At 35.1% G+C, this 25,397-nt stretch overlaps 2 protein-coding genes across 4 annotated transcripts; both read left to right on the top strand.

Annotated features, from left to right (window-relative positions):
- Positions 1-582: 582 nt before the first annotated feature.
- Positions 583-5,968, top strand: LOC147400530 (uncharacterized). Its single transcript, XM_086446223.1, has 3 exons — positions 583-1,109; positions 1,240-1,963; positions 4,657-5,968. Exons 1-3 carry the CDS (start codon positions 757-759, stop codon positions 5,758-5,760), a joined length of 2,181 nt encoding a protein of 726 aa, XP_086302349.1. The 5' UTR covers positions 583-756; the 3' UTR covers positions 5,761-5,968.
- A 9,900-nt stretch (positions 5,969-15,868) lies between these two features.
- Positions 15,869-20,788, top strand: LOC147400531 (non-structural maintenance of chromosomes element 4 homolog A-like). 3 transcript variants are annotated; one of them, XM_086444527.1, is made up of 9 exons: positions 15,869-16,147; positions 17,003-17,099; positions 18,837-19,035; positions 19,129-19,206; positions 19,289-19,529; positions 19,611-19,701; positions 19,793-20,005; positions 20,100-20,191; positions 20,273-20,788. In XM_086444527.1, the coding sequence occupies exons 3-9, from the start codon at positions 18,882-18,884 to the stop codon at positions 20,274-20,276; spliced, it is 873 nt and encodes a 290-aa protein (XP_086300653.1). In that variant the 5' UTR covers positions 15,869-16,147; positions 17,003-17,099; positions 18,837-18,881; the 3' UTR covers positions 20,277-20,788. The 3 variants fall into 3 exon arrangements, with proteins under 3 accessions (XP_086300653.1, XP_086300651.1, XP_086300652.1); XM_086444525.1 differs by having other exon boundaries at positions 15,872-16,147; positions 19,793-20,009; positions 20,273-20,780; XM_086444526.1 differs by having other exon boundaries at positions 15,872-16,147; positions 17,008-17,099; positions 19,793-20,009; positions 20,273-20,780.
- The last annotated feature ends 4,609 nt before the right edge of the window (positions 20,789-25,397 follow it).

The raw sequence follows: 25,397 nt of genomic DNA on the forward strand, positions 1-25,397 counted from the left end.
CTCGTAAAGTTATTCTTTAAATTCGTAAATCATAATCTCTTCTCCATCCAACCTTCTCTAATGAGGAGGCCATGGATTCACGAGACTTCTTTCCCTAAAATGGTTATTTTTGCCAAATCAATTTTTTTAATCTAATAATGTTTCATTTAAAAAGAAAGTGTCATGGGTTAGCTTGTAAATCTGTAAATCTCGAACGAAATCGAGATGACTTGATCGAGATTTTCAAAATATCATGGGATATGATTCGAATCTCGGACGAGTCACATTGGATATATATATATGTCGAGATGACTCACCCGAATCTTCTCGGTTTCTTCCGAGATTTAAAACCTTGACAGAAACACGCCACGAAGATTAGGTTTTGGAGCTCAAACCGTGGTGTACCTACCAAAAGAACAAAACATATTCCATAAAGGGTACTTGAAAGCGGGTAACAAAATACTATAAAATTTGGATAATTGAAGTAATTTTCAAAAACTCTTAAGGATATTTATGTAATTTGGATAAAAAGAGAAATCGCTTATTAAGCAGGTTGCGTGCTCTAGATCCAACCCATATATACAAGGCCAGACCAAGAAAGAGAGATCGACACTGAGAGAGAGAGCAGTATAAAAAGTAGCAAAAATTATCAAAAACTTAAAATCAAATAGAAACAAAAAAAAATAAGTAAATTAAAAAAAAAAAAAAAAACCCTAGTGTTGAAAAAGTGATGAAAGATTTACAGACAGCTTGAAGGAGAGAGATGAGAAATCAATCATGGCGAAACTCGAAGATTCAGAGAAGGAAATTTCATGGGGAACTTGGGAGGAACTTTTGCTAGCGTGCGCCGTTAATCGTTACGGAACAAAAAACTGGGAATCAGTCGCCATGGAAATACAGAACCGAAGTTCATCTTCGTTTCGTTTTCTCTTAAATCCTGAGAGTTGTAAACAGAAATATCAAGACCTTCATCGTAGATTCATGGCGAAAGATGATAAAATCGAAGTAGTAGAAAACAAATCCGAAACAGAGAATAAGAAAAACGATAAGATTCCTTGGCTCGAAGAGTTGAGAAAACTTCGAGTTGCAGAGCTTAGATGCGAGGTTCAACGTTACGATGTTTCCATCGTGTAAATATCTGTTATTTTTATCTTAATTTATGTTTCATCGTAGTAGATCTTGATTTTAAATTAGGTTTTTTTTGTTTGAGATCTGAAGTTTTTGTTGATTTGTTCTGTGTTTTTTTTTTTTTTTTTACAGGTCTTTGCAATCGAAAGTTAACAGATTGAAAGAAGAGCGCGAACAAAGCTTCAGAGATGAACAAAACAGCGATCTGAATCCAGATCTGGAGAGGAAGAGTTCCGACGCTGAGAAAAAAGAGGGAGAAAGTCAACCGGAAAATCGGCTTTCTCCGGTCGATGTTGCCGAAAAATCTGTCTCCGGCGAAGAAAATCAGTCTTTCAACGAGTCAAATTCGACGGATCCGAAGAGTGAGGATCAGAAACCAGATGGAAATGAAGAAGAGGAGGAGGAGAAGAAACCGGAACCGGTCGAACCAGTGAGTGTTAAACCGGATCCGGTCGAACCGGATTCTAAACCGGTAGGAGAGAGATCTTACAATGGTAGCTCGGATACGATAGCGAAAGACTCAGTGGTTCCTGCGGTGGATAAATCATCCGAGGCGATTCCAACGAGGGAACCTGGTGACTCGCCCGAGTTATGGGAATCGGTTGCTGAGTCAAAAGGAGGAGGAGATGAGGGGACCAAAGAGAGCAGTGATGTTCAAAGTTCGGCGAGTTTATCGAAGAAGAATCGTAGAACAAAGGAAGTTTCAGGCAGTAGCAGCGGTGAAGAACCGGAAACAGATGAGGTATCTCCCGCCATTAATCGTATCTCTGTTAAATCTCAACCGTTGACTGGATTCCTCGAGAAGATTCGATCGCACAAATTCGGCTCCATTTTCGAGCGGCGGCTTGAAAGCCAGGTATTCTACCAAAAGTTTTTTAAAAAATATATATATTTTTAAAATTCATAAATTTTTTTCCAAAAAAATTGGGAAGAAATGATAATATGATATAGCGCGCGAAAATATTATTTCTCATCCGATCTAACTGTTGGGTTAGGTCATATATCAGCGGTTGAAAATGCTCCAATTCATTTCATTGTGATGGGCCCACAAAAAGAATGTGGAAATATAATATATAATATAAAAATAAAAGGAGTTTTCAAAGTTGGGAGGAGCGAGAGGTGGAGTCGTATGGATAATAATTATGGACTTTTGGGTTGAGGCTCTCCATCAAACTGACGGTTGTGATATATATTATATGAAAAATATAGATTTCCTAGAGATTCGTACTGAAAGATTCCCTAGCATCTCAACCGTTGTCTTGATGGAGAGAAAGCAATTTTTTTTTTATTTCAACCGTTGAAATCGAACTAAATTATCCAGATATTATTGGAATACGTATCACGTTTCTTTCCATGAGTCAAAAGTTTTCCTGAGGTAAACTAGTGCAACCTAAGGCGTTTGTACCCCTTAAGCTTAGACTGTTGGATGATTCTTCGAGATTCGTTTGATGAAAATGCGACGGACACTTATTGTGTGGACCATAAGGACGAAAGGCTAAGGATGACACTATTGTTAGTGGTACTTTTTGTTTTGTTTTTTTTTTTTTTTTTAAGGTAAAAGTTGGTGTGGCAGTAGAAGTTTGTGGTACTTTATCTTTTTATCTAGATAGATATAGGTAATATCAAGTTTCAAACTTTTTTTTAAATATTTTACTATTTTTTGTAAATTACACTTTTACCCCTCTATTTTGGTAGATTTCTTTATTGATCCTAACGTTCCAACAACCTCTCCGAATTAACATTGGATGTTATTTTATTCTTTCATTTTATATATTTTTTATTATGCAAAAATAATTAAATTTTAAAAAGACAAATATACCTGATATGTGGATTCTCACCCCCAACATTTAATGAAAAAAAGTAGTCTTGAGCCTGTAATTTTCATAATATTAGGGGTTGACATAGAATTATATCAAATAAGAGGGGGTCAAAGTATAATTTATCCTATTATTTTTGAAGTAGGTGATCGGTAGAACTCGTGATTTGCAACCACTTAATACTGCAAACGTGGAGTACATGCAGTTTGGTGGGACCTATCTTACGGGGAAGCCATCACCATCACCATCTCGATCCGAATATCCGGTCAATCGTGACCCATATGGATCTGGATTGGGCCCGGTCCGATCCAGTTTGAGCTGTGTTTGGCTTGACCTGGTCCGGCCGAATAATGTCTTTCGCTGCACGCGATCTCATTGGAAAAGTGGGGACCTTCTACGTAAAAAGTCAAAATTACCCCCAAAGTTGATAACTGATACCCACTAACCCACGAATGTGACCCCACTCTCTTTTGCGTACCCGATGCCGCTTCTTTGCGAAAAGAATAATGATGAATGCTGGTCGTCTTGGTACGCTGTTGGTACGCGGCTGACGTGGCCAAGGCATAGAACGGTACATCTTTTTCTTGTGTATCTCGATGAAAACGATCTATGGTTCTTTTCCCTTACCACGTCAGCCGCGTACCAAGACCGCGTTCTATCACGACTTGTGCGAAAATAGTATGGTGACCGCGTTACGTCGTGCATGTACAAAAGCAGTGTTTTAAAAAACTAAAAAAATCTGACTCAACATGGATTTCCGAGTTGACTCGAGTTACTAATATGAGAGAGCTGCTATTGCCACACCAACTTTTGTTAATGCCACACCGATTCCTATTTAAATCACCAAAGCTGTCTAAAAATAAATATGTATATTATTTTTTTGTTATTATTATTTTCCTAAAATTAAGAATTCTTATTTGTTCTTTGCTTTCGGCATAACTAAATATGTATATTATTTCAACTAACTGTCGAATTTTACCAAGTGAATTTGAAATTCAATCATGGTTTCAAACCTTGGTTTGACGTCTCGTCTCGCATGAGATAAATGATGTTACTCGGTTTATAATTATTTATTAATATATGTTTATATGGAAATTTATATAAATAAGGTAGATTAGAAGATGTTTAGAATTATATTTTATTTAGATAATAAGTATTTAAATTGAAATAAAATTAATTATTTTAATTAAAATATATAAAATCCTGTTTTGGACAAGTTTTATTGACTTGGCTGATATTTTCAAAATATCATCTGAGTCGTCTCGCTAGATTTTGCACATGTGAGACTGCCTATTTGTCTCGTTCTTTGAGATGACTCGGTCTTGGATAAGATTTTAAGCCATGAATTCAATCTTTTAGCCAAATTGAGTAGAACTGGTCAAGTTGGGTCAACTAGCCAAGTTTTAAATTATAGGCTGTAAGTAGGATTGTCAATGGATTGGATCCCGGTTGATTTAGAACTCATCTTAGATACTATTTGAATCCAATTTTGAGGTCTGGATTGGTTCAAATCTTATTTGACATACACTATATATAATTTTACATGCTTATCTCATTTTATCGATTGGGCCCATCAGAATGGTACGTTGTTGATCTAGAATCGATCCCCGATAGGTTTCAAATCCAATCATTATCGGAACCCAAATAAATGGATTTCGTGGCTGATCCAATCCATTGCATGAAACAGTCTGGAAAACTATTTAACATATTTTTTTTATAAATAATCTTGCAGGAGAGTGAGGAGTACAACAGCTTAATCCGTCAACACTTAGACCTTGAAACAGTACAAACCAGGCTCAAAGAAGGGAGGTATTCGAGCTGCAGCCGAAAATTCTTCCGTGATCTACTGATTTTAATCAACAATGCCATTGTGTTCTTCTCAAAGAACTCAGTCGAATACATTGCTGCCATCGAACTTCGAGAATTAGTTTCGAAGGAGATGGCCAAGAGGATTCGAAAATCAAGGGAACAACCCGAAGAACCAAATCCACCAACAACTGTACCAGTGCTTTTGGATCCCAAACAGAAGCTTGAACTTTCTGATTCTCTTCTTGTGAAACCCAAGTCTTCGGGTCCAATAATTGCATGTCGAAAACGTAGCTCAATCTCAACAAAAGCATCGACCATAACAGTAGTAGAAAAGAAAGAAGAGAAGAAAGTAGAATTGGTTGAGGAGAAACCTGAGAGTCCTTCTCCAAACATTGTTCAAGAAAAGAAGAGGAAAAGAGAGAGGTCAGTTTCGGGTGCGAGAAGCTCAAGAACAAACAGTAAGAGTCGAAGCAACAACACCACCAACAAGAATTCGAATTCCAACCAAAACCCAAGTCCCAGCTCAAACCCGAGTTCTTTAATCAAAGGAGGAGCTGTTGATGATAATAATAATTCGGAGATGAAGACGGATAAAGATAAGGATAAGGATAAGGAGAAGAAGAATAATAATGTGGCAAATGTAGCGAAGAAGAGAAGCGTTGCGAACTTCTTGAATAGGATGAAACGAAATTCTTCTTCTTCTAATGGAACCTTATTAGAGACATTGAAGAATTCTGGAAATAATTCTAATTCAAATAATGAAAAAGGAGGAGGAAGAGCAGTGGAACAAAAGAAAAGTGGAGGGAAGAATGATGGACGAAAAGAACAGGTTTCGCGAGCAAGTTCATCTAGAAAACAAGTGCAGCAAGAACAGATCAGTCCAGCAAAGCGGAGCGTCGGACGACCACCAAAGAGAACAAACACACCAGCACCATTGCCACCACCAGCATCATCAAAGAGGAGAAGAGAAACGGTTGAAACAGACGTGGGATCTTCAAGGCAGCCAAGGAAACGAACGAGGAGGTGATGGGACAATTTCTGTAGTTGTTCTTGTAACAATTTATCCTTTTTTTTTTAAATTTTTATAGTTATATTTGTGGGTGTCGAATCTCATCCAACTTCGATCTCTCTCTGATTTTCACTTGATATCGAGATTTGGTTGATAATCTTCAGCTTCATGGATCTTGTGATTGTATTTAACAATCAAGTCAGTAGAAATTTTAACAGAATATCAATGATCTTCGGTATGAAATTTTATTTAATTTTTAAATCATTGATTGTATTGCATGTTGTCTCTATAACATATTGAGAAACATTGCACATGTTTGTTTTAAACCTTCGTCTAAAGTCCATCTTTCACAGTCGCGTGTCAATGTCGGTTCAATGTTACAATCAATTATTCATCATGTTACTTGCTTAATTGGGAAGTGAGTTCATATTTGTTTTGCACCTTAGATTCCGAATCATTAATTGTTGAGATAATCCAATTGATCATTCTGTCGATTAACTTTTGTCGGATTTGCTTTCCTGACTTTGTGGATAAGGGGTTGTAGTTTTCTCAAAAGTAAACAAGTTGGTTAATGGACTCTCATTGGGATTTATTTCTTTAATCGTGATAATCTGACATACCCACCTGACATACTCAATAAACACCCCTGATGTGTCAGGCTTGGGAATCGTAGATCTGTTCTCATCGGGATATGGAATTATAGTTCATAATGAGAAGAGCAGATCTACTATTTTCGAACCTATCACATCAGGAATGTCGATTGAGATTGAGTATGCCAGATGGGTAAATCAGATTTTCACGACTCTTATTTCTTTTCATGCTCCCACATTATTGTTTTTGGAGTCGTGCTGGAGTAACATTGAAATTGACATCGTCTCACACCATGGAATAAGTTTGTTTGGGCTCTAATCATTCATACTTAATTACAAGTGATTTAGAAGAAAATCCATATCATGCAATTTTGGATGGAAGGAAAATTATAGGTTTCCTTTTGGATCCACTTTTTGGAATCTTTGGGGCATATCCTCCCATCTCAAATGGTTGAAAAACACAGCTTTCCATCCTTTTGGAGGTTAGTATTTATTTATTTTTAGTAGAAATGCATCTCCAACTGGTCCCTATATGTTCAAATAGGGAGACTTTTGTAAAATCTAACTCCATCGACATCAAGCCTTCAAATTGTAAAGCCCCTCTCTATATATATCTATTCGGAGTCAAACATAGAGAGTAGAGAACTTACAAAGGCCCTCTATTTATCACTATTCCCTTTCTCTAATTTCCATTTTTATTCATTTTCTTTCTATTCAACTTTTTTTAAAATATTATTTTTGTCCTTCCAAACAATCCCGCAACTTTATTTTAAAATTTTTAAGTCCTTTTGATAAAGGTAATTTTTTTATATAAATAAATCCATCTCCACCATGTGTTTTTTTTTTTTTTTTTTCAAATTTGAAGAAAATCCTTTTTTTTTTTAAAGGAATTGGTACATTTTGAAAAGAACTTTTCTAATCTCAAACCCTCTTAATTAAACGAATGGCTGAGTTGAAAGGCAAAAACCCACAAGGTATAATAGATAACTTATTTTCTTAGATAACCATTTTAGAGCATCTCCCATCTCAGCCGATGGTTTGTTGGATAGATTCAAACGTGGTTGGAAAATACTATTTTCATTTTTAAAATTTAAAATGAAGAGAGCAAATTTTAGAAACGAACCTCAAACATGTTTTGAGACCAGTTGACAAGTCAGTTTGATTCAAAATGGGATTTCTACAACTGAAGTGGTACTCTCATGGAAGCTCCAATACACTTCAACTAGAACAACAACCAAATTGATGTTCTAACTGAGTGGCTTTTACTTTCTTCTTCTTATTGTATTGTGGTTTGTTGAGGGAAGGGGGTTTCCATATAAATTAGTATAAACTTTGTCATTATCCACCTTCTTTATTAACAAAATCTACATTTTTAAAATGAACCTCCTTCTTAGGACTTAACTTATTTACGATCGTTTATGATTGCCACCACCTCGTCATCAAAGAGGAGGAGAGATATGGTTGAAATAGATGTAGGGTCTTCAAGGAAACGAACGAGGATGTGACGGACATTTTTTTTTTTTTTTTTTTGTTCTTAGGTTATATTTGTGGACATCGAATCTCATCCAATTTCAATTCCTTTGATTTTTCACTTGGTTTAAAGATCTATTTGATGAACTTCAACTTCGTGGATCTTGTGATTGCATTATGTCGATCAATTAACCTATTGTTTTCGTTTTGCTTTTAGATCATTGGTTGTATTGCATGCCGTCCCTACAATGCTTTTAAAAACATTGACACATGTTTATTTCAAAGTTTCGTGTAAACTCTATCTTTCCTAGGGTCACGTGTCAATGTCGACTCAATGTTACAATCAATTTGTGACATTGGGTTCAACACTGAGATGACTTGGTAGTGCATAGAGAACCATTGATTTTCTAACTTGTATCTTGTGGAAATAAATATATGGTTATTTATTTTTCTTCTTGAGCTGTTTTGCACTAACTTCCTAGGACATTGTGTTCAACACTGCGCTGATATGGCAGTGTGCACATAACCCTAGATTTTGGGACAATGACCGTGAAGGGCTCTTTATTGAGAATATGTCTTGAATACTTCCCTAGTAAAGAATATGTAGCATTTAAGTCACACTTAATAAAATATTAACCTATTAAGGATCTTTTGAAAATTCTTTTAAGAAAAATACCTAAAATACCCTTTTAACAATTTTATAAACTGATTTGATCTAAAAATATACAGAGTCAAATAAAAAACTTGATCAATTTATTTGATTATTGATATTTCTATGAAAAATAAAAGATAAATATTTTTATTTATTAAAAATTATTCATAAGTTCAATATAATTTTAGTTGACTCATTTAAGTCGACTTGCTAGTTTTTGAGTTTAATCAATTCGATGAACATTCAAGTTGAGTTTTAAAATTATGTTTTAATTATTGAAAATTATTTATATCTTTCAAAAAATCTAATCTATATAGATCAAATCCATTTGATGATGACCATACTCATTTTCATTGTAAGGGGCGATTTTATGATAAATCAACTTCGATCACAATTCTATTATTAAACTCACAAAATAATAGGAAAAACATGGAAAATAAAAGAACACAAAGGTTTTTATGTGATTTGACAAACGTTCAGACGTCTACGGGTTCGGGGAGCCATTCCACTATAAATCTCACAATTACATAGCATTCCCTCATCGGTCTCCCCCCTTCCTTCTCTCCTCCCCATTCCTTTACAATGACCTTCAAGCCTTTAAATAAAAAAATCTTAACCATAATTAAATTATAATTACCTATTAAGGATGAATCCTCATAAATTGAGATTTTTTCCCAATTACATAGAATTTTACACAAATCTTACCACGTGTATGTCTCGAGATGTGTGTTGATGATGTGAATGAATAGTCCAGATGGGAAAGAATTTTATCCTTCTACATAACCCCCTTTCGAAGGTGAAGATTGATGTATCGAGATTCGCCTTCGAGAACTTTACAACTTTTGACAATTATTTTGAATGAGCGTCATCTATGATTTCTGAAGTAGTATGATTTTATCTTCTTCTATATTTAGCATAATTCTAATCTTCCACTTAGTCAAGCTCCGATGCTTTAATAATAGAATCAACTATCTTGCAAATTGGGTTTGACTTCCTGAATGAGCCAAGACTTTGACAAATGATAGGTGAACCGATCGAAATCTCAGATCAAGCTTAGATCCCAAAAATGATCTAAGACTTTAATAAATAGAACAACTAACCAACCTGTAAGTTAGACTTAGATCTCAGAATGATCTAAGACTTTTCGTCAAATAAACTGACTAACCTGGAGGTCAGGCATAATTTCTTAAGAGGAGCCAAATCTTTTTTATGTGCTGACCAACCAACAAAGAGGTCGAATTCCATTTTAGGTACAATCGACCAACTAACAATGAGGTCGAATTCCCTTGATAAATCAAACCTAAACTTTATTGAACCTATTCAACCTCAAAAGTAGGGTTCAATTTCCTCCTTGAATTGAACTGCCTTACTTATATCCATTCTAGCTTTGTTATTTAATCAGAACATGACTATGTTCCTTCACTGACTTAAACCTCCTTACTTAACTATTGTAACCATATCCAACCAACAGAGTAAGGTTTGATTCTCTCAATGAGCTGAATTAAAGATTTAAACATTTTTTAACCTACTCAACCTCAAGAGTAAGACTCGGTTCCCTCAATGAATCGAGACTTAACCTTATTGAACCTACCCAACCTCATTAGTAGGGCTCGATTCCCTCAAATAACCGAAGTCTAACCTTCTTGAATCTATTAAACCTTAAGAGTAGGGTTCAATTCCCTCAATGAACCGAGACTTAATCTTATTGAACCTACCCAACCTCAAGAGTAATGCTTGGTTTCCTCAATAAATTGAGACTTAACCTTATTAAACTCACCTAACCTCATAAGTAGTGCTTAGTTCCCTCAAGTAATCAAAGCCTAACCTTCTTGAACCTACTCAATCTCATGAGTAAGGTTCGATTCCCTCAATGAATTGAGACTTTAACCTTCTTGAACCTATTCAACCTAATGAGTAGGACTGGGTTCCCTCAATGAATCGAGTATTTATTTTCTTGAACCTATGGCTCGATTTCCTTAATGAACTAAGTCTTAACCTTTTTTAGCCTATTCAACCTTAAGAGTAAGGCTCGATTCTCTTAATAAATAGAGACTTTAATCTTCTTGAACCTACTCAACCTCATGAGTAAGGCTCGATTCCCTCAACAAATTGAGTTTTTACCTTCTTGAACCTACAATTCATTTCCCTCAATGAATTAAGTCTTAACCCTCTTGAGCCTGCTCAACCTCAAGAGAAGGCCTCGATTTCCTCAATGAATCGAAACTTTAACCTTCTTAAATCTACTCAACTTCATGAGTAGGGCTTAATTCTTTCAATGAGTCGAATCTTAACCTTCTTGAACCTATTTAACCTCATGAGTAAGGCTCGGTTCCCTTAATGAATCAAGATTTTACCTTATTAAACCTACCCAATCTCATAAATAAGGCTTAGTTCCCTCAACTATTCGAGGCCTGACCTTCTTGAATCTATTCAACTTCAAGAGTAGGGCTCGGTTCCTTGATAAACTAAGATTTAACGTTACTGAACCTACCCAACCTCATAAGTAAGGTCGGTTCCTTCAATAAATTGAATCTCAACCTCCTTAAATTTACTCAACCTCATAGATAGGGTTCGGTTCCCTCAATGAATTGAGTCTTAACATTCTTGAACCTACTCAACTCATAAGTAAGGCTTGATTCCCTTAATGAATCAAAATTTTAATCTTCTTCAACCTACAGTTCAGTTCCCTTTCCCTCAATGAACTGAACTTAAAACCTTAACCTTATTTTCAACATGTCTAATCAATTGGAACATGTCTCGATTCCCTTAATAAATCGAGTTACCTTTGCAATTTTAATCATGTTAGATCCAAAATAATAGAGATCGATTCCCTCAATGAATCAAACTACCTTTTGATATTACGAAATAAATCAAAAGATAATCATCTTATCTTTATTGTTAACATAAACCCAATTAAGAACATTTAAATCATTATTCCTCATGAAATCTGATGACATAACGTAGATCTCCTACTAGCAATTTAAATAAATCCCTTTATTTTTTAATATCCTACTTATACTACCTTCTTAAGTAATACCTGAGTCCAATCTCTTAACTAATTATACTCAGATCAAGCTCCCATGTGTAAATTAACCGTTTTACTTTACTTAAGCCCCCAAATGTACCATGATGGATAAAAAATTGAGTAATGAGTTCAACCTCTTAACTCAACGAAGTCCTTAGACTTAGTCGAGTTGGGAATGAGATTAGCCTCAAATCTTATTTGTAAAGTCGACCAAACTAAAAAAAAAATTGGCCCACCATGATTAAAAGTCCTTAGGCAATTTAATCATTTGAAATAATATATTGGTTGACTCAATTAAGTCAATAATTAAGTAACTCAAAGCACCGAGTGGATTTGCATTAAGCCCCCAATTAATACCGTTTTACCCGGTCAAATTCCTAAAAAATAAATTTAACTCACTTGCACTTGACCCCCATGTCACTTTTATGCCGAGTTAACTCACATAATAAACTGGGTCACGTGTCACCTTATTATGAGTGTGACCTAAGTCTCCAAGCAATGTAATCGCTCGATACCATAATTGGTCTCCTAACCTTATCTATAAAACCGACTCAGCTAACAAATTAGATCGGCATGACTAACCCCCTGAGTGACTTACCTTGCTCGACAAAGTTTGTTGAGTCGATTTTTAATTGACTTTACCTTTCTCTATTTAATTCGATGCATTGGGCTTGGTTAAGCCCCACACCAACTTTTTCTTTTTCTAGACCAACCCAATAAAACAAAATAAATTGGATCACACGTGGTTTTGAACCCATCGAGCAATAAATTAGACTCAATTCCTTTTGAACAATGAATTAGATCATGTGGGACCCTTGTTATGGGCATGAGTAAAATCCCCGAGCAATTAATTGGCTCGGCGTGACTTGGGTGATCCTTCCTTGAACCAAATTAAGCCCATTTCATTTTTACCTTTTGTTTCCTTTTACAACATCATAGGTTTCAATATATATTGTATACTGATGTGTATGCCCCACCCTCCAATGCAACTTTTTTCTTTTATGCATTTTAATCTTTGGTTCGAGTTGTTGTTCTTTCTTCAAATATAAAGAATGGTTTCCCATGCGTAAAAAATGATGTGCATGCCACGCACCTAAACTGTTTTGTTTTTTTTCTTTAGTTATACGGCTTGAATTCACCATTTTTCTAAAACCTCAATACACATCATTCTTGATGTGCAAATAAGATACCCAAATATCTTTCTATTATAACTACTTTCAAAGAAAACTATTAATTTTATTTATTTCTATTTGACATTTTTGTCCCTTAGCTTGTTATCAAGATGATCTTCTCCATCTAGTCTCAAATTAGATTGAAGCCGCCAATCGTCAACATGTGTAACCCTCTTTTACACATGCGTATATTGTCAGATCATTCCTCTGCAAGCCATGGTGTACCCAATCGAATCCCTCCACTAGTGTAACTTTCATCTCCATTATTACATTGTACTAAATTCTCATCTAATTTTTCCTCATCTAAAGAAACCCTAGGCTCCACCATTATTTACGATTGCGAAACGATGGAGTCCAATTTGGTTTCCGAATTTGAAACAACAACAACAACAACAACATTGATTTCTAAAGAAAAATTAGATTCAGTTTCATTTGCTGAAAAAAATTTGCAGTTTTTTTTCAGATTTTTATGACCGAGTAGGTCTATTTGAGTTACGATTTAAGTGGATCCCACAATTTATTTGAAGCGGGACCATTTGGAAACTTATTCTTCTCATTGAAGAGAATAGTTTCATGTATTTAGTTGTCAAAAATCCATTTTAAGTGAATGACAAATCGACTCCAAACAACCCCTACTAGCCATGGTTTATTGTATGTAGTTTGTAGAACTATTGAGTCTATTAGTGAAACTCTTTAGTCCCACATCAAATAGAAATAAGAAAATTGTCTAGTTCTTATATAGAACTTCTCATATCACTTAAGTGAATATGAGAGAGAAACTTGAATAAACCCACTCACGCGCACAAAGGGCCCATGGGCTCAAGAAGGATTTGATCCATTCGTCTAAAAAATCCTTAATGCGTGTGCAGGAGCGGTGTAAATTTCGACAATTTGACTCCACGTGGGTGCGCGCGACAGGGCCTTTTGCTAATTTTCGTGTTGGGCTTAGGCTTAAATCTAATTTTTCTTTTTAAGAGGCACACCCCTTAATTCCTATCACTGTCCAGTTAGGACACCTCTTGATCCATGGGTCCTTGATCGTCCAATAAAGACACCTCCTTTGATTTTTTGGATAGTCTCTTAAGAGACACACCTTTCCTTTTCTAAGAGACATTATGTCTTTTAGAACCTTCTTTTTTCAATAGACACCTTGTCTCTTAATTTTTTATAAATAGGTCATTTCAACCTTAGTTTTCTCATTCAAAAATTTCTCTTCTTCTTTGCTGTTTTAACATGCTTGCATTATGTTTTCTCATCTGCATTTTTTGAGAGTACAACCTTAACCTTCGGTTCGCTAGACGTGTAGATTGTAATGCTATCTTTGCACATGTGATCATTGTATCCTGGGAGACAATTGTTCATTGATCCGTGGGCACCAAGTTGCGGGAACAAAATTGTTTTAAGGACATTGTGTTTAACACAAGCCTCGGTCAAACTTTATTTTGTTTATTCTTGGGTATCTATCGGATAACAATCTTAAGACAATTTTGTCGGATTAATTTTCATTATGTTTTCACAGATTTAAAAAATGAATCAACAAGAAAAACTTAAGAAATTTAATGGCTCGGATTTCAAGCGTTGGCAACAGAAAATGTTGTTTTATTTGACAACATTAAATTTAGTCAAATTCATTCAAGAAAATGCGTCTGTTCTGAAAGAAAATGAATTAGATAGCACAATTGTTGTTGCTATTGAAGCGTGAAAACATTTTGATTTTTTATGCAGGAATTATATCATCAACGAATTGGATAATACATTGTATAACGTATACAGTCCAATCGTCACTACAAAAGAACTGTGGGAATCTTTAGACAAGAAATATAACATAGAAGATGACGAACAGAAGAAATTTGTAGTTGGCAGATTCTTATATTATAAAATGTTGGATTCCAAAATAGTTATAAATCAAGTTCAAGAACTTCAAATTATCCTGCATGAAATTCATGTAGAAGGCATGTCTATTAGTGAATCCTTTCAAGTGACATCAGTAATTGAAAAATTATCTTCATCTTGGAGAGACTTCAAAAACTATTTGAAGCACAAACGCAAGGAGATGAAGCTCGAAGAATTATTGGTCTCTAATTTGAAACACCATTGTTTGGTAGTTCGATAAAATCAAAATTTGGAAAAATACCAAAAATTGGAAGTCTCCATTCAAAAAAAAATTACTAAATCAAAATTTGTTGATGGAGAGGTTGTAGAGCAATGTGGGCATCAACCCATTTTTTACTCAATGGGCAAAAGCAACTGGAATGGATGGGTGAAGGAGGTGAGGGCTATGGGTGTTGGTGACTGAAAGAGGTGAAGGTGAGTATGATGATGAGGGGGATGGTTGTTGGTGAATAAAGGAGGTGAGGGCTATGGCAGTTAGTGAGTGAAGGAGGTAAGGACGATGGTGAAGGTGACGTCGAACTAACCATTAAAACATCAAATGGCATGCTGTGATGTTGTTTTCCAGATGCCATTCGATTAAACTGGAGTGTTGGAGATCCATCAACGATATTGGCAAGGCGTCCAAGGCCAAAATCAGAGATGTGGGGTTGAGAGATGGCTTGGTCAATGAGGGAGGTTGAGAAAGGTTTGTGTTTGAGCAAGTAAAACAAAAATCGAAATAAAAGAATACCCCGTTGAGCATTTCTTTTCACAGATGTCGTGATGCCTTAAAATCGTCGACATTTTCTCCTCACATCAGCTATTGAGTCGAGCTTCTGTTAGCGATTTTTTTTAAGGTTAAGTTTGGTTGGAAAATTTATTAAAGATGAAGGGTATTTTTATAATTTCATTTGAGTTTTTTTTTTTTTTTACATTCTTTAACTTTGCGCAAAAGTCATTTCACGAAGCACATCTTGGACAACTTCACGTAGGAGTTGTTTTGGACTTCATTTCAAATCTACAAAAGCAATAAAATCCTGAACGATAAACAATCCAATAGCTTTTTGGGTTTAAAAGTGAAAAAAGTAGAAAAAGCTACCTACAAAAGTCCAAACGAACATGTCCTAAGTCTTTTGAGATTACCATCAATCAATAGAGAAAAAGGAATGCCAAACACCTCCCCTCTCTCTAACGGGACCATTTACCTAGATCTTAGGTAGTCCAGTACATTATCCGTACGAGAGTCACTGTGATGTGAAAACGACACTTCACATCCTTTTATAAAAAAGAATGATGACGACTTCAAATCCTCTTAGAGATGAACCATGTATCTGTAGGTTTGATCTTGATGGCTTTGATAAAAGTTGAGCCTATCAAAACATGGCAGACCATTCACATTGTCTAAGCGATTGATATCTGATTGGTGTCATAGCTACAGGTAAATCGGCTTATAAGTCTTTTAAATTGAAGCGGACCGGTCGAGCCATTACCGCGAAATTCAAACATTCAACGACTGTTGTGGCGGTTATAAGAACTGTGCTCTTTCAACAGCTAGGGTTTTCTTTGAAAATCATATTTTCTTCTCTTTAATCGAAGTTTCATTTTGAAGATTTGCGTTAAAAAGGTAAGATCCTGGATTCCGAAATCAGAATTCCATCTCTCAAGACATTTAAAAAAAAAAAACTGGATTTAATGGATTTTTCTGGTTGTTTTCGGACCAAAATCAGCCTTTTGAAACTTCTTGATCGAGTGTTAGATGATAGGGGGAGCAGATCAGAAATTGGATTCTGTAATTGACGCATTTGGAGGAAAATTAAGCTGAGCATTCATTCTATTGTGTTTTTTTGTACACTGGATTTGATGGATGAATCTGTCTTTTATTTTTTCACGATCAAGATGAGCTTTTTGAAATTTCTTGTTGGAGTGTTAGATGATAGGTAGATTAGGTCAGAAATTGAATTCTGTAATTGACGCATTTGGAGGAAAATTAAACTGAAAATTCATTCTACTGTGTTGTGTTGTGTGTGTGTTTTTTACATTGGATTTCATGGATGAATCTCTCTTATTTTTTTCACGATCGAAATCATCTTTTTGAAACTTCTTGTTGGAGCGTTAGATGATATGTAGATCAGATCAGAAATTGGATTCTGTAATTGACGCATTTGGAGGAAAATTAAACTGAAAATTCATTCTACTGTGTAGTGTTTTTTTATTGGATTTCATTGATGAATCTCTCTTCTTTTTTTTTACGATCAAGATCAGCTTTTTGAAACTTCTTGTTGGAGTGTTAGATGGTATGTAGATCAGATCAGAAATTGGATGCTGTAATTGATGCATTTGGAGGAAAATTTAGCAGAAAATTCATTCTATCGTTTTGTTTTCTAATTGGATTTCATGGAAGAATCTCTCTTGGTTTTTTTCATGATCAAGATCAGCTTTTTGAAATTTTGATTCTGAATATATTTAACTGCTTTTGTAGATCAGATCTGAAATCGGATACTGGAATTGAAGCGCTTAGTAGTGGAAAATGGATCTGAAGATCCATCCTTTTATGTTACTTATGCTGTGTGTTTGAGGTGATTCTCATCTTTGCTTTTCGGTCTCTGACTAGGAATCTTATACTGTGTGTGTGTGTGTGTGTGTGTGGAACAGGTTTAATGAAGAAAGCAATATTATTTTTATAAATTTGTTGTGTAAATTATCTATTAATTAATTTCAAATTGAGTGTTTATGATTGATATATGTTCATCACTGGTCCAATTGTTGTGGTTTGTGGAGCCTGACAGTACTGGTCATAAGGAGGTACTGTAATCAAGCCACGCCTTTACGTTGGTCGTAAAACCCTAGTTAGGTTTCCAGGGGGTATTTATATATTTCTCGTTTTGGTGAAAGGGTGTAATCTTTAACTGCGAGTTTTTTCTTCATAGTGGAATCGGTGTGATCCACGGACGTACCTCAATCTAGAGGGAACCATGTAAAATCTGTGTTTTCTTTGTGTGATTGCATTTTGTATTTTGTTTTTTCAATCTGTTTTCTTGTTTCGATTGCACCTGTTTTCTTAACACCAGTTACCTTCATTTGTAAATTATGAGGAACATTTGGATTACTTAGAATGCATAGGAATCATTATTTAGTCAATATCACCATGCCTGCAGCTGGGATGTTTTATCTTCAAACAGATTTTTTTTTTTTTGTTGCTCCAATTGCTAGTTCTCGGCCACGGCTTTCTTACATATCTTCAGGGGGTGTTTGATTTTGTCAGTGAGTCCATGATCTTAATTTTCTGTATTGTAAGTGAATTTTGAAAATATTTCACAAAATTAGCTTCTAAATGGTGTCTCACAGTTCATTATCTAAACCCTCTTCAAATCTAAAACCAGTTCTTCTTTATTAAATATAAAATCTTTCGTTTTTTTTTTTTTTTTCTGATCATTCTTTTCTACTGAAGACATGGCTCTTTACATAGTTGAATGGAGGAACAAGACTTGTTCAGCCGACCCCAAATCTTTGGGATAAAGCTTCGATGATTATGACAATGATAATTCATTAGTACTCACTTTTTATTTAATAGGTCTCTAATTGATCCTTCTCTTATCCACTTCATTGCTCAATATATTATGTAGTAGAAATGAGTATATTTGAGATCTCTTTCTCTGTGTTATTATCTTAATCGGCCGCATCATTCACAATCGAGAGACCGAAGGAACTAACTGACACAGATTGTCTCTATTATCTTGGAATTTCTTAAATCCTAGGTCCTTGAAGCAGAGGAGTTTGGATATTTGTGATCTTGAGATTATGACCGATGTTCTTTAACTTGTAATGGCGAGGTCATTACCAAACCCGCAACATGAATAGGTTTTTTTTCGTTTTTTTTGTTTTTTTGTTTGACGGACACAACATGAATAGTTTGCTTCACATGAAGTTTGAAAAACAAGTTCACTAAACTGACACTTGCATAAATAATCAACGAAGAAAAAAAAGCACTAAACTGCCATTTAGATGGAAATTGAGTTTCTATCTTTTGCATTTGACAATACCAATACCTTGACAGGAGATATAGCTCTAGATAGAGTTGAATCGTGAAAATCAGATTCTGGTTGTCAACACTCATATGTGGATAGGAAATAATTAAATCAGAAAGAAGCATTTTATTACTCGTAATTGAGCTAAAGGAGTACTTTGGCTGTTTTGAGTAGCTGAGATTCCTTTAGGAAATAAGTTAAGATCATGGATGTGTTGATATACATTTCCAAATTTAGCTCATTTTGAAATTCTGAAAAATCCTTTCTGGTGGTTTTCTGCATCGCAAGACCTGCTGCTATCTGAGGACTAATGACAAAACATTCATCAAGAGAATGACTCTAAATATGGAGATAGTGACCCCACAAAATTCAGAATTTCTTTCTCAGGATCAAGAAGGCCTTGAACAATCCACCATTAGAGATCAGCCTATAACAGACATCCGTAGTCTTAGGTTGAACTATCTTGCTTTCAAGGATTCAATAATAGGTATACATTTTCATCATTTAAGATTCTTTTATTGAAGAGAATCCTTTCTTGTTCCCAAAACTATAATACAACGGCTGAGATCATTTGTCACAGGAGGGGATGAAATTGTAAAAGAAGAGTTCAACGAGTTCTCCAAAATAATTACCAAAGTAGAAAGACTCCATCAACAAGGTAATATAATGCTCTTAGTTTTCTCTGTAAAAAATTCAGTATCGACTAGCTATGCTATTTGGAAATTTTTTTTTTTTTACAGTTCAGAAGCCTCGAGAACAAGTGGCTGATGCAGAGGCCCTTCTCAACATCACACAGACTTTATTTTCATATCTCAAATCGTATCAGAATCCCGAGGATATTCTCCTATCAGCTTTTATTTCAGCTTCGCTAGAGAAGTATGAAGAGAATGTCATCTCAGAGGGTTGCAGATCTATTTCATGGAAGAAGATGGGCTTTGATGCATCTCATTTCCTTCGGAAGGCACCGGGAGTGTCAACTATGTAAACATTTTTACAACTTTTTTGTTTATATAAGATTTGATCTTCTCTGATCTTGACCTCCTTAACTCTTACTTTGTTCAGGTTTGGACCGATGGATAGTAAACCAACCAAAAGAAAGTCAGTAATGCAAAGGAAACGCCAAAGACCCGTAAAGATCTTTTGTCCCTACGAGGTGAATTACTATGTAGATTGCTTTCTTTGCACGTTAAATATCAGTGAAGAATTGGTTTGATCTGCGATTTCTGTTTCTAATGTTCATGTAGATGGAAGATAATCCTTGCAAAAACAAAACTGATACAGAGAAGAATATGTCAACGATGTTAGACATTTTGAAGAAATGTAAGTGCATACAGATGGAGAAGTTGGTGCTTAACAAATCATCATTTTCTCAGACGATCGAGAACATTTTTGCCCTCTCATTCCTAGTCAAAGATGGAAGAGCTGAAATTACTGTCAATGATCGTGGGATCCATCTCGTCAGTAAGATCTTATTGAAATTATACCTTTCTCACCCCTTATTTTATATTACTATATAAATTGAAATTGTTGAATTCTTTGGGGGTGTATCAGCCCCACGGAATGCTCCAACAACAAGGAAAGTTGCAAGTGGAGAAGTCTCTTATCATCACTTTGTTTTCAGATTTGACTATAAAGATTGGCAGGTAAAAACTCTGTATGCTGATGTGGAATCTGTTTCATCAACATTTGCTTCCTTAAAATACTTTTCTCTTTGCATTGTTTAGTTAATGTTGGATAGTGTTGAGACGGGAGAGGAGGTAATGCCTCACAGGACTACAGTTGATGTTGGTGCATCCCCTTCAAGAAGATCTTGACGAAACAAAGCCCATTGATACATGAAAATAACGTGGGAGAGCGATCTGAATATGGTGATCTCACTAATACAAATCATAATGGGTATGGACTAAAACTTCTCTAGATGGTCTTGAAGATCTCAATTTTACTGATTTGATTCCAAGATATGTTTTTAGAGAACGCTGTCTATATTTTCAAACGTTTTGATAGATATATACTTTCTACAAATGCATGTATCATGCTTGCACCTTTGTTGTATATCATTTGCTGTCATTTACATTGCTTCCTTTAGATTATGTCTAGGATAAATTGTAGAGTCTATGACTGACCATTTCTAATGGGGATTTTGGAGCAAGATGTCTAAGTAAGGATTTAGGTGTTCACCATCCTCTTCTTTTCATACCCAATGTTGCGTTTTGTTTCAAATTCATCATAAATCTAGTGGTTGGGATAAGTTGTGGCATAGTTGATTGGCTATTCAACAGTTTATCCCAGAAAGATTCTTGGAATCTAAGATGGGTTCAGTTCTCCTAATTTCTTCGGGATTGGGTTTGAATTTTCCTCTATATATAGTGATGGGGACGAGTCACAAGGCAACCTACAAGCATCTAATGGTATTTTTGGAGGGGTGGAGTTGGGGAAATAATGTTGTACTCCAATATTAAATAAGGCTTCAATTTGAAATCTATTGTAGCTTATGTGTTGATTGAAGGGATTTAGAGGGTCTGGAAAATTGATCTCTCTTGTAATAAGCTTAATCTGTGCTTAGTAGAAGCTCTCTATCATCCATACCTATGGGTACATAGCCTTTAGCGACAACAACATAAGTTCTTGTGCCTCTATATTTCTTTTCTATTATTTAGGATTATGATGATTTATTGAGGTTCATTCAACCTACCCTTGATTATGTGTTAAGAGATTAGAATTAGAAGAGATAATTTGGAGGAATATCAAGGTGAATCAATAAAGTTTGGCTTAAAAAATGGTTGGTCTTTCGATGAAAAATAACTGAGGGGCCTTTCTCTTAAGCAAGATGGCAAGGTCAACTAGTTAAGGGACTCTCGGGAGTAGTCCAAGAACTAAGAGTAAATGCCGAAGAAAGCTTCGGACAATTCAAGTTAGGTCAAAGTTTGGTCTCAAGATTCGAAATGGAACTCGGTGCAACTATAGTACGCGGGGGCTTTGTGAAAGAAGCCAATGAGTTCCTTAGAAAAATAAGGCATAAGAACAACTCCAACCCATGTATCTATTTTTTTTGTCTCTATATTAGCATCTTTTCTGAATTTAGAGAAGATACTCTCCTCCGAACCAATTTGAATTCAACTGGTCACCCTTCTAAATCTCTAAATAAGAGACTGCATTTAAAATAAGTAAGGAGCAAAAATTATGTTTAAACTAGGATGGCGTTATTACGACTCATATTGCGACTCACCGTTTGTCTTATATGGGCAAAAATGTTTGGAATGGGCTGATTTTTTTGTGAGGATGATCTCTGTGATGAGGGGATTATCCTGACAAAAAATCATCCAATTCCAAAACTTCTAACCCCATTAAAATTGATTTACAAAAATTGGACGGTCTAAATTTTTTTAACGTGTAAACATGGGGCTAGAAGTTTCATAATGAGCTAATTTTTAGTAAGGATGATCTCCTCATCATAGAGATCATCCTCACAAAAAATCAGCCCATTCTAAACATTTTTATCCATATAAGACAAAACAGTGTGTCGCAATATGAGTCGTAATACGCGTCGTAAGAACCTGACTTTAAACTATGTTTTGTGAGATGGAAGTCAAAATGACATTCACGTTAAATAAAATAAAAAATGGAGATTTAACGTATTGAGTATAATGATTTTTTGCTCACAGCCCAACAACAATTTGACATGTGGGGAAAAATTTCTCTCTGAGCCCGCATTTCTCCCCCCCCCCCCCCCCCCCCCCCCCCCCCTCCCCACTTCACACATTTCAATTTTAAGATTTAAAATCTTCAAACAGGTCATGAGACCACATGGACTGTCACATTGTCAATTTAACACCATAGCCTTTTAGATTTTTATTTATTTATAAAAAAAACTAATATTCAAAAAAAAAAAAAATTTAATGTTTTTCAAGCTTATTCATGGAATTGAAAATAGACGGCTGATGAGTACCCAAACTTAAAATTAAAATTTAAAGGTGAAAAAAAAGGTTTTTCTTTCGTTTATTTTTTTTTTTAATTCGTAGAATTTCTTCCTTTATGACACCATCAAATCGGATCATGTTTTTAAGTGCCACAAGGTGATCAGATTAGGAAATTTCCATTTTCCACCGTGGGTAAGAGAGAAATTTCATTTCATATTGCTGATGTCATTTGCGCCACATATCACATGGTTGTTGGACTGTGAGCAAAAAAGCACTCTACTGAATAGTGATTTAGAGATGGTCTCCAAATTTTCCCAACATCTCTACATATAAAAACATGAATAATGATTTAGGGGAGTTGTCAGGGATTTAGAGATCAGTTGAAGTTAGGTTCATGTCTCTATATCTAAATGTAGAGATATAGAGACCGGTTGAGTTACTCTAAGCAAGTGTGACGACATTCAATGCTCGAACAAATAATGTTGAAAGTGAGGATTTTATTTTTCTATCTGAGGAACTCCAACCAAGGCTTCAAATTAGCATCTTATTCATTTTGAAGATTCGAATCACTTTTGAACTCTAACTAATCCTATCTTCAAATCACTATTCATTCTCTAAAAATTGTCCACTCTCTCACTTTCGAAAACAACACAAGTTTCCTATTCACCGCAACAACAAAATAGTGCGACCACGGAGAGCAAGAGCAAAATCTCTTAATTGAAGTGACATAAGACCCACTTTAGTTGGCCATTAATTGTTGAAAATAAGAGAAGCTTTCTTTATCTCTTGTGGGGTCCAACCATGGTTTATCATTACTTATGTTCTGATAAGATTTTTATCTACTTATTTAGGATAATGACATTTTGGTTTGAAAGTTCATTGAACCTATTTGGATTATTTATTAAGATATTAGGATTAGAAGAAATATGATTAAATTAGAGTTAGTTTCCTCTAATTTTTATAATATTGGTGTTTCCCACATAATGAACATGGAAAAGATCTATTGAGAGATTTTATTGAAATTAGAGGAAACTAATTTTATAGAACATTCAAATATATATATATCCATATATATATATATATGGGTCCCTATCCGTGGCCAACAGTTTGGCAACATTTTGGCAAACACTTTTTCAAAACATGGGTTAGAGGTCTTGGAATGGGCTGATTTTTGGTGAGGATGATCTCTACGGTAAGGAGATCATCCTCACCAAAAATCAGCTCATTCCAAAACTTCTAGCCCCATTTTACAAGTTGTGAAAATCGTGAACCGTCCATTTTTGTAAACCATTTTTGATGAGGTTAGAAGTTTTGGAATGAGCTGATTTTTTGGGAGGATGATCTCCTCACCGTAGAGATCATCCTCACCAAAATCAGCCCATTCCAAGACCTCTAACCCATGTTTTGAAAAATGTGTTTGCCAAATGTTTGCCAAACTGTGGGCCATGGATCGCTATATATATATATATATATCTATATATATATATATAATATAGGGTCCCGTTCAGCAAACAAACATTTTGGCAAAATATTTTCAAAACATGGGTTAGAGGTTTTGGAATGGGCTGGTTTTGGTGAGGGATGATCTCTACGGTGATGAGATCATCCTCACCAAAAATCAGCCCATTCCAAAACTTCTAGCACCAGTTTACAAGTCGAAAAATCGTGAACCGTGTATTTTTTGTAAACCATTTTTTATGGGGTTAGAAGTTTTGGATGGGCTGATTTTGGTGATGATGATCTCCTCACCGTAAAGATATCCTCACCAAAAATCAGCCCATTCCAAAACCACTAACCATGTTTTGAAAAATGTTTTGCCAAAATGTTTGTTGCTGAACATTTCCCATATATATATTTGTATTATTTGATAAAGTTCCATAAAAAAATTACCATAATTCCTCTCTCTCTCTCTCTCTCTCTCAAATGTATTGAACCTCTTCAATCCATCATCTTCAATTAATACCGATTTTTCTTCCTAAAAATTGATTTTACTCAAATTTTAATTAAATAATTTAAGATATTAGGATATTTTTGAGGAAAAAATCAAAATCAAAATTTTACTATTAAATCATCTTAACAAGAAAAGGGACATTGACTTCCAGTCAAGGGGGTAAACCTAATCTTGAGTTTTCCAAGGAAGGATAAGCCTAATATTGCCAATTTTGCAGGGATTTACTAAATTACACTTTTACATGAAAGAAATAACCGAGGAAAATGCTAAAGTAATAATGGAGATCGAGTTGCTGTTTCCAAGTCTTCTCAAGAACCGTTGCAAGGAATTGGCGGTCCGATGACTAGGGCAAGGACAAAGAAGATGGAAGAGGCATTGCAAGGCTTGATTGTGGAAGTCCAATACAAAGAGGCCATTCTAGAAGATTCTAAGGCTAATTTTGGAGATATCAAAGTTTCATCAAGGATGGTCAACTATCTTTTTATGCAAGAGATCAATTTGAAAAATCAATTTGAATGCCAGGGTTAATTGGGAATTGTTATGTTCTAATTGTCCTTAGTTTTGAATTCTTTATTTCCTAAGGACTAATTAGACTTTCTTTATTTTTCCAAGGACTAATTAGAATTAATCTTGATCTAATTTGTCTATAAAAGGGCACCTCATTTTGTAATTGAGACACAATTGATAATTTACATCTTATGAGATTTTGAAGTTTATTCATCGAAACTTTAGTTTTGTTTCATGCTTTCTTTATGGGTTCTTTATGAGTTTTCATTCGAGTTCTTGAAGAAAAGACATGACTCTTCGACTTATCAAGGAAGTGATCAATCCTTGTGGTGTCATTAGATTGAGGTTTCAAGGACTTAGTTTCCTTGGGGTTTTAGTCCGATCAACATTTTAATTTGCTTTAAAACAATCTAGAATGTTCGAAGCCTAGAAGAAATCATCAAGAGAAGGTCTTAATCCAAGAAGGTTCACATC

Source organism: Akebia trifoliata, chromosome 6 (genome assembly GCF_017979445.1).
Source record: "Akebia trifoliata isolate Shusen 1 chromosome 6, ASM1797944v1, whole genome shotgun sequence".
NCBI classification, from domain to species: Eukaryota; Viridiplantae; Streptophyta; class Magnoliopsida; order Ranunculales; family Lardizabalaceae; genus Akebia; species Akebia trifoliata.